Here is a 10,584-nt window from a genome sequence, read left to right on the forward strand (position 1 = left end):
CATACCAGGGGGTTGTGATCTGTGAGTATGGTGAGGGAGCGCCCGCACATGTAGGGCTCCAATTTCTTGAGGGCCCATACCAAGGCAAGACACTCTTTCTCCACAGCAGCGTAGGCCACCTCCCGTTGTAACAACTTTCTACTTAGGTAGGCCACTGGATGGTCATTCCCATCGTCCCCGATTTGGCTCAGAACCGCACCCAATCCAAAGGCCGAGGCATTTGTGTGAACACAAAACCGTTTGGAAGGGTCAGGAGCAGCCAAAACGGGAGTATGGATCACGTCATGTTTGAGCTATTGAAAAGCCTTTTCACACTCTGGGGACCACACAACCTGTCGGGGCAGATTTTTCTGGGTCAGATCCATTAGGGCAGTGGTTCTTAACCTGGGTTCGATCAGTCTCGCGGGTTCGGCGGAGGTGAAGACCCACACCCGACTCATATGATTCGTGATGACATGCCCCGCTTGTCCATCATTGGCTGCAGGTGGTCACGCAACATCGCTTAGCCACATGCGGCTCTTTACACGCTTTAATGCGGCTCTTGTGTGCCGGGCGCCCGCTCCCCTCCCTCCTCTCGGGCGGCAGGGACTCTGCAGCGTGATCCAAAAAAAAAACAGCCAGGGCAGCGCGCTCAAATGCAATGATTGGCCAGTCTCGCTGCCACTCACATCCTGATAGCCAGTGATTGGCTGTCAGGATGTGTGTAGGCGGGGCAGCGTGACGAACGTGAGAGGAGCTAGGCTCCTCTCACAGTCCGCCCTGAAGACCGGAACGGCGCGGGAATACGGCGAGAGGAACAAAGGTAAGTGAATTGACACAGGGGGGACTTGGCTTACTACTTGCTACTTACTTACTACTATATAAGGGATGAATTACTATGGGGGATGAATTACTATATGGGGGATGAATTACTATGGGGGATGAATTACTATATGGGGGATGAATTACTATATGGGGGATGAATTACTATATGGGGGATGAATTACTATATGGGGGATGTATTACTATATGGGGGATGTATTACTATATGGGGGATGTATTACTATATGGGGGATGTATTACTATATGGGGGATGTATTACTATATGGGGGATGTATTACTATATGGGGGATGTATTACTATATGGGGGATGTATTACTATAAAACAGTGGTTCTTAACCTGGGTTCGATCGAACCCCAGGGGTTCAGTGAGTCAGTCTCGCGGGTTCGGCGGAGGTGAAGACCCACACCCGACTCATATGATTCGTGCAGTAAATATTCATTATTATGTTTTTGTTTTTGTGTGAAAATCATGTTTTAATGGTTTTGTTCTTTGTTCTTAACGGTTTTGTTCATTTTGTGCACCTATGTATAAATATATACCTATGTTTTGAATTTTAAAAATCATATTTTATTTTTCCAATTAAGAAGGGTTCGGTGAATGCGCATATGAAACTGGTGGGGTTCAGTACCTCCAACAAGGTTAAGAACCACTGCATTAGGGGTTTAGCAATGGCGCTGTAGTTGGGGATGAATTTATGGTAGTACTCTGCAGTGCCTAGGAAGGCAAGGACCTGGGTCTTGGTTCGGGGAGTGGGCCAATTTGCTACCACTTCCACCTGTGTCGGTCGTTGCTTCCCACATCATAACCGATGTCCTAGATATTGGACCTCGGAAACCCCAATATGGCATTTGTCAGGTGGAATGGTCAGCCCTGCCATCCGAACAGCAAGCTACAATGTACGTGTTATCACAGAGTTGCTCCACCACTTGGTATGAGCGCTGTCATGTAGCCTTTAATTTGTCATGCCTGATTGGTTTCAAGGCCAACACTTTCTGTCCTAAGTGAAACGTTTGGTCTCAGGCAGACTGGTCGTACCACCATTTCTGTCAGCTCTGGGCAGCCTCAAGGTTGTCCCGTACTAAGTTTGTAAACCGTTGTAGCCTCTCCCTGAGCTCCAGCACATAGGCCACCACCGAGGTCCCCTCCTCGGCCACTGCTCCTTCCCAGTGTTCATGTAGGAGATCCAGGGGTCCCTAACCCTCCGGCTGTACAGCAGCTTGAAGGGAGAGAACCCAGTGGACTCCTGCGGTACCTCTCGGTAGGCGAGCAGGAAGTGGGGGAGATGCCGCTCCCAGTCCTTATGGGACATGGTGAACGTTTGGAGGAGCTATTTCAGAGTACCGTTAACTCATTCGCAGAGCCCATTGGTCTAGGGGTGGTAGGGAGAGCTATACAGTGGTCTGATCACACACAACTTCCAAAGTTGTTTGGTAAGCTTGGCTGTGAACTGCGTGCCTTGATCGGCCAGGATCTCCCGAGGAAATCTTACCCGAGTAAAGATCTGCAGCAGGGCTTGAGCAACTGTTTATGCCTGCACATCTCTCAGTGCTACGGCCTCCGGGTACTGGGTGGCATAGTTGACAATGGTCAAGATATACTTCTTGCCTGTGGGACTAGGCTGTTTCAGGGGCCCCACTAGGTCCACGGCGATACGACTGAAAGGTTCCCCGACTATGGGTAGGGGCCTCAGAGTGGCCCTGAGCCTGTTTCCCTGCTTCCTTACCTTCTGGCAGACCTCACAAGACCGACAGTAGTCCCGAACATCCCCCGATACTCCTGGCCAGAAGAAACTCTGGGTTAAGGGATGCAGGGTCCATCAGTTGCCCAAATGCCCAGCAAGGGGAATATCATGTGCAGTATGAATATGGAGGAGATTATGCTGATATTTCCTCAGTACTACCATCTGCCGGTGAGGTATTTGGGCAATGCCCACCCCTGCTCCCCCATGGACCCTGTACAACTTGCCCTGGTTCCACTCATACCTCATGTCTCCCAATCCCCCAGGATCACTTCCAGCCCTCTGTCTATAGGGGTCTAAGGTCTGGTCATTGGCTGTTTCTTTAGCAAAATCAGTGGGGAATCCCAGATCAGGGCAGGGACAAGCTCAGCAGGGCGTGGGTACTCAACTCTTACCGGAACCTCGGCAAGTGGAGCGGCAGCATGCTCTCTAGCTTTGTGGTGACTGGATGAGCTTCAGCAGGGGTCTCGGTGCCAAAAGTAGAGACCAGGACTCCTTGATCATTTCCAAGGAGAACCTCAGCCGGCAAGTTCTGCATTACTCCAATTTCAACGTCCCTGGCCCCGGCCCCCCAGTCCAGATGAACCCTTGTGGTAGGAATCCAGTAGACATAACCTCCCGCTACCCACCTGGTCTTGGCCCAGTCTGGTACCAGTTGGGGTTTGACTAGGGTGAGTATGGCCCCAGTGTCCCGTAATCCTTGGGCCTGACGGCCATCAACGTGAGCAATCTGTTGATGATGTTGTCGATTGTCTGGGGTGGCCTGGAGAGGGTTAGCCTCGTGAAGGCCCCAATGTCCTCATCCTTGGTTGTAAAATTCCTCCATGAAGAGGCAGTGTTACTGGGGTGGTCCTGTAGGGAGTAAGCAGAGGCTCGGTCATAGGGAGTGGTGGGTCAGTTGAAAGTGCCTCCAGGGGTTTGGCTGGTCTGGGGTCTTGGTGGATTCCAGGGGAAATGAATACAGATGTGCCCTGTTTGGTTGCAGTCATAACAGCGTGGGCCAGACCACTTTGGGTTGGAAGGTGTGGGTGGTTTGAGGCATTCTCGGGTGACCGGAGTGGGTACCACTGGTTGTGGACAAGGTGCAGGGGGAATGGCAGGCTCGGTTAGCCTCCTGTTGTCCAGGTACTCTTCTGCCCAGAGACTAGCATCAGCTAAGGTTAGGGGATGTCTGTCCCGGACCCAATGTCTAACATCCCCTGGAAGTCCATTGTAAAACTGCTCCAGTAACAGGAGTTTCAAAAGTTCCTCCAGCTGGGTGATCTGACACCCTAGGACCCGGCTGCGGGCAGCGTGTTGTAACTGATGTCCCCATTCTGGGGTTTCTTCTTGAGCACCCCGAACTTTAAGCGGTACGCCTCTGGGCTGAGAGTGTAGCTGGCCAGCAAGTGTGCCTTAACAAAATCATAATCCAAGCAGTAGCTGTCGGGTACAGTCCTGAATGCGTCTGCAGCCTGACCAGTTAACTTGCTGCTCAAAATGGGGACCCGGTCTTGGGCTGCCACACCATGGATAGTGCACAACCGTTCAAAGTCCTGAAGAAAGCTGTCAATGACCCTATCCACCTCTGAGAAAGTTTTAAAAGCAGTGTAGGGAATTTTCTTTGGTCTGGTTGCAGTCTGGAGAAGGCAGGAGGTAATCCCCTCCCAGACTGAGTCCTCGGCTGATGACCAGGAGTGACTAAGCCACAGTTGGGTGGCATCGTCCAGGGCCTTGGAAATCTATTCGGAGGTGGGAGCACTGCCAAACAGAGCTAAACACTACTCCACCTCTTGTAAATCCAAATGGTATAGGGGTCACCATACGGTGCTAAACGGGTCTGGCCTTTCAGGGGCTGATCAGCTGCTCTGTTCCTCTAACTCCTAACGTGAAGCAGAGATTGCTTCTGGCGGAGTGGTGTTCACTTTAAGTGTAACGGAGTGTGCATCAGGTGAAGTGGGGTGTGCATCCGCTTGGTCCAGCGCCATAATCTTGTTCAACAGTTCTCTGCGATACCTCCCGGAGTGACAAGCAGACTTTGGAGAGCCAACTTCCGGAGGTCCCGTATATCCATCTGGCCAAGCAGGGATGGCTTTGTGAAAAAGATGGGGTCCCACTGCTGCCAACCAGTTGTGGTGGAACCGTTCTGCCTGGGCTTCCTCATGCGAAGCGATGTGTCTCAGCCAATGGTCCCCTTTTCCAGCAAGTCTTCCAGCTCTCTGCCAAGTCGGGAATTAGAGCTCAAAGAAATCCTTCCCTGATATCCCAAACCATGGGTCAGAAATTTGTGTAAAGTGAATGAATGCTTTGTTAAACACAGCTCAGTTTATACAGCACATCCTGGCAGTAATCCCTGTCCCCTTTCACCCCCAACAGACAGTCTGGCACCTGGTTTTCCCCACCCATAACAAAACTCTACAACACAACAGCAATCGGCACAGCATGTACAACATTATGTAACAGAACCGGACCCTGTCTGCACTAGGGTATTTCCGTTAGACTTCCGCTTCCCTGTCCGAACACAGATCCACGGACACCACCGCTTACCCAACAGGAAGAGACAGAACCAAACTCGTATTAACACAGGAAGTGGACTGCTTTATTTTAACATAGATACAAGATATATACACAGGCCGGGGAAATACACCCAGTAACAGGAAACACATCAGCAGGCCATCCCATCAGGGGGAAGGGCTGCCAGAAACACCCCTCACCGAGCCAGTATAAACACATATATCTCATAATAGTTTGCTCCCAAGCAAGACACACAATAGAACAATGGGATACACCATGCAGCAGTAGACAATACACAAACCCATACATCCCCTAATAGTTTGCTCCCAAGCAAGACACACAATAGAACAATGGGATGCAGCCGCATGGCAGTGAACAATGAACACCCCCCCAACATTAGAACATTCCACCCTGTACCCCTAACAGGCACAGAGTGACTTACACATAATAGGGATATGGGGAGCTGAGACAGGGGTCTCCCCACCTCTCCAAAGGGGGCTGTGTTCCATGGGCCCCCACCCAAAGTCACTCCCGTCACAATACTTGATGCCAAGGGGCTAAGCAATGTGTTCTAGGTACCTTAGAAGGTGTGATTACACAGACGTATACTAAGGTGGCCATAACTAGGGCTTTGTTTCAGGCATGGAAACTTATCTTGCTAGACTGGGAATCTCCAACCCCACCCAGTTCCCAGGAATGGCTTCACCATATGGACATCACCCAGCATTATTTTCCAGCATAGGGGGTTGCCCTGGAAAATTTGACAAACTGTGGGATAGATGGATGAGTACTCCGGGTCTAGCGCCCATTGAGCTAGTATTGTATAAGATGGTAATGTGATGCAAGGTGTACTCCTATACTTTTGAATTTTAACATATTATTTTTCTATCCCAAGTGGACCATGATGGCTGTGAAAACCCAATAGCATAAGGCTGTTGTGCGCTATGTTGCACGTTTCTGACTTTGGATGTATGTTTCATTATCTGACAATGCATGTCGTGATACTGATTGTACTCTGATGTCAACTCTGGAATGTTTTGGCTGTTTTCATAAATTTTCTTTTTAATTAAAAAAATATAGAAAACATCTCTATTTAGCCTTTTATATAGAATTCTGACTTTTTTGTTTTTCTGTAGATTGAAGAATCAAGTTTTCGGTCATGCTAGTCAGTCACATGGGGAAACGAGCCATATGGATGTCTTAGGTGACGGAACGTCTTTATTGTAGTTCACTGGAGGATTCACACAGGACACGAGACATATCAGTGTTCTAAATGTTGTAAATGGTTTGGATCCTCTTCAACATTGATTCACCCTCAGAGGACAACAGGAGAGAAGTCATTTCAGTGTTGTGGAAGTAACAATAGCTTTACAATGTAGTTCAACCCTTGCATCCATAACAATTATTTCAGAAGCTATTTCTTGTTTGGATTGTGATAAAGGTTTTACAATGAAGGCAAAACATACCACACACCAGAAGGGTCACACTGAAGAGAAACCTTTTCAGTGTTTTGAGTGCAACACAGCTTTTACAACAAATGGTAATCTTACCAAACACAAGAGGGTTCACACCGGAGAGAAGCCATATCCGTGTTCTGAATGTGATAAAACCTTTACATCGAAGGATCAACTTATCGAACACCAGAGAATTTACACTGGAGAGAAGCTATATCAGTGTTCTGAATGTGATAGAACCTTTACATTGAAGGATCAACTTATCACACACCAGAGGGTCCACACTAGAGAGAAGCCATATCAGTGTTCTGAATGTGATAAAGCTTTTGCAATGAAATGTAATCTTATGAAACACCAGAGGATTCACACTGGAGAGAAGCCATATCAGTGTTCTGAATGTGATAAAGCTTTTGCAATGAAATGTAATCTTCTGACACACCAGAGGATTCACACTGGAGAGAAGCCATATCAGTGTTCTGAATGTAATAAAACCTTTAGATGGAAGGGTTATCTTCTCATACACCAGAGGATTCACACTGGAGCAAAGCCACATCAATGTTCTGAATGTGATAAAGCTTTTAAAACAAAGTCAGAGCTTATCACACACCAGATTGTTCACACTGGAGAGAAGCCATATCAATGTTCTGAATGTGATAAAGCTTTTACAATGAAGTCAAGTCTTATCGAACACCAGAGGATTCACACTGGAGAGAATCCATATCAATGTTCTGAATGTGATAAAGCTTTTAAAAGGAAGTCAAATCTTAACAGACACCAGATGATTCACACTGGAGAGAAGCCATATCAGTGTTCTGAATGCAATACCACTTTTAGAGAAGCGTCATCCCTTATCACACACCAGATGATTCACACTGGAGAGAAGCCACATAAATGTTCTGAATGTGATAAAGCTTTTAAAACAAAGTCAAGGCTTATCATACACAAAATAGCTCACAGTGGAGAGAAGCCATATCAGTGTTCTGAATGTGACAAAACATTTACAACCAACAGCAATCTTATCATGCACCAGAATACTCACACTGGAGAAAGGCCATATCAGTGTTCTGAATGTGGCAAAGCTTTTGCATATAAGGTTAGCCTTATTATACACCAGAGGAGTCACACTGGAGAGAAGCCATATCACTGTTCTCAATGTGACAAATATTTTAAACATAGAGAACAACTTAACACACACAGGAGGGTCCACACCAGAGAAAAGCCGTAGCCGTGTTGTCACAGCTGATCACACACCAGAGGATTCACAGGCTTCAGCTGCAGGAGGTAATGGGGAGAAGGGGGGTTTTAAAGGGGTAGAATCCCAAGACAATTTTACCTTTTGACTATTTTTTTCAGACAAGTATCAACAGTGAATTGTGTTTCCTAATGATTTTAATCTCTATCCTTTTTATAGAGCTTTGACTGAACATGTAATATATTTTCATCATTCATTAACTGAGCTGTGTTCTCAAGTGTTTTCTTCATTGCCAGATCCTGAGCTAATGTATTACCAACACTGCCTCAGCACCAAGACTAGGTAGTGGTCAAGTGGCATCTTACCAAGCCTCCAAAGCCTCAGTGGGAGAGACTTTTCTAGATTCTGCTGACTATTCCAATATCCGTCTAGCTTGAGGGCTCCAGCTACGCTCACCTTGTCCACGCCTCCCTTCACATATTCCACCTCCCCTCCAATGATCAATTCCTTATTTCCAGGTTCCTCCTCCTCTTATGGATGACAGCTTTACAGGTAGGACTGCAACAGGGACAACAGCCATGGAGAAATCTCTGTTCAGTGAGAAATCAAATTCCTAAGCTGGTGTAGGCCTTCCAACACCAATTCACTGCTCTTTTTTTGGGATGTGTTCAACAGTTCCACTTAAGCCCAGCTGGCTGCTTGTGTTCCATCTTGTCCTGTCACAAGTCTAAGGGATTCCATCAGGAGAAGATTGGACTTCCTTATTATATTGTCTCTCTGTTCAGCTATTGCTCCTCTCCATAGACCGATCACATACTACGACTGCATCTTCTGGGGGACTGAAATTCCTCTGACTCGGGTTCTCTTCAATGACTCTGAATAGTCAATTCTCTTTTTTTGGGTAGATATTGTTGGCGAAGAACCCTTTTTTGACCCTAGAAACATTCTGATGTTGACCCTAAAGTGTAACTATGGTTAGAATTAATATTTACATAAAGGGTGCAATCTGTCCTTAACCACTTATGGTGATGTCCCAGTTCAGCACATTTACACCTTTAGGATTTGTAATCTACCCAAATGTATTATACATCAGTTTTTCATGTCAGAGGGTTTTAATGTGGTAGAAAATGTGGATACGTATATTTTATTTGTTTTTTCTAGGTAACACTTGTGATGTCACTACACTCCTAATGTAAATACGATGCAAAAGAATTCTGTTTTTGTTGCTTTTACAGTGTTCTCCTATGCAGCGATCTGTTAAAACATTGAAAGCCTGGGGGGGGGGAGGGGGGGTGATGATTCCGGCTTGTGTGCTTAGTGCTGAATGCCGGCTGTTACAGAGCCTCCAATACCTGGATCTGGTAAGACCGGTGCTGCTTTAATATGGCACTGGGACCAATAGCCACTATCCCAGCTGAGACTCAAGTGGTTGTTTTTCTGAGTCCTTCTTGTAACATTTTATGACTAAACCGTCCTAAAAATGGCAGCTGGAGGGGTTGAGACAAATCAAATAACACTGCTGGGGTGCATACAACTGTCAGCTTTTATTCATATGGTCTAAACCTTTGTAGAAAGGAACAAAACTGTTGCTAGAACTGCTTTACAAGTGTCAGTTGAAGTTGATTTGAATTTTTTTTGTCTCTTACTGAACCATTTGGCATGTTTAACCTTCTTCCTGTCCAGGCCATTCTCCAGTTTTCAGCACCGTGACATTTTGACTGACAATTACTTGGTCATGCAACACTGCACTTAAATTCATTTTATATTTGTGTTGTGATAGATAGACATTTCTTTTGCTGATATTTAATCATTACTGTTTTTTTTTATTTTCTCTATGAAAAGAGGAAATTACTTAACATTTTGAAAAAAGTTTCCCTTAGTTTCTGCTCTAAAACTTTACAAATAAATAATCTTCCTTCTTAAATGTAGGCCAAAGTATATGACTCTACTTTTGTTTTTGGTAAAAAAATATTTTATATTATTTAGTGTGTGTGAAAGTTATGGAGTATCCAAACTATGGCAAATACACTGTATTTCAAGGATACCAACCCAGATGTTGTGAAGGCCGGTCACATTTCTTGAGGTCCTAAAATGCCAGGACAGTACAAACACCCTCCAAATGACCCCTTTTTTGGAAAGTAGACACTCCGGGGTATTTAGTAAGAATTGTGGCTATTTTTGTTGTAGTTGTAATTTTGTGTCACTTTTTTTGAAAATGAAGCAAGTAAATAAAAGATGTTTTCTTCACATAGTTGTCATTTTAACAAGTTATTTCTCACACACGGCTTAGGTATACTTACAATTACACTCCAGAATACTTTCTTCTACTCCTCCTGAGTAATACATAGAGGGGCCCTGTGACAGAGGTGTGGGTGGAACAGAAGAGCAGGAGTACACACAAGGCTTTTATTGAAACACAGCTAGGAGCACATGACCGGTAGAGCAGAGTTCTGTTAGACAAAGGGTTAAGTCTACACACAGGATGGGGGCACAGTGGGGGGGCACAACTCTGGCTGGCAAAGGAATTCAATCCATACCACAGGGTTGGCAGAATTCCAGCAGACAAAAGGTTAAGTCCCTAACACAGTCTGGGCACACAGCAGAGGGGCAGAACTCCAGCAAACAAAGGGTTAAATCCTCAGCATAGGGTTAGCATACAACAGGAATGGCAGAACTCCAGCAGACAAAGGGTTACATCCTCAGCACAGGGTTGGCACACAGCAGGGATAGAAGAACTCCAGCAAACAAAGGGTTAATTCCAGCACAAAGGGCAAAAGGTGCCGGGCAGAATAGGGATTGGTCCAGCATGCAGGACAAAGGGTCCAGGCAGAGCAGGGTTAATCCAACACAGAGAGTACAGCCAGAGGTATGGTCTCAAGGAAAG

General features: G+C 46.1%; 1 protein-coding gene across 1 annotated transcript; it reads left to right on the forward strand.

Annotated features, from left to right (window-relative positions):
* Positions 1-6,194: 6,194 nt before the first annotated feature.
* LOC149435345 (uncharacterized) lies at positions 6,195-9,947 on the forward strand. The gene has a single exon (XM_089662749.1). It carries the CDS (start codon positions 6,504-6,506, stop codon positions 7,731-7,733), a length of 1,230 nt encoding a protein of 409 aa, XP_089518875.1. The 5' UTR covers positions 6,195-6,503; the 3' UTR covers positions 7,734-9,947.
* Positions 9,948-10,584: the final 637 nt, after the last annotated feature.

The sequence above is a fragment of the Staurois parvus genome, unplaced genomic scaffold, assembly GCF_062004578.1.
Source record: "Staurois parvus isolate SC_StPar_1 unplaced genomic scaffold, SC_StPar_1.0 ptg001532l, whole genome shotgun sequence".
Taxonomy (NCBI): Eukaryota; Metazoa; Chordata; class Amphibia; order Anura; family Ranidae; genus Staurois; species Staurois parvus.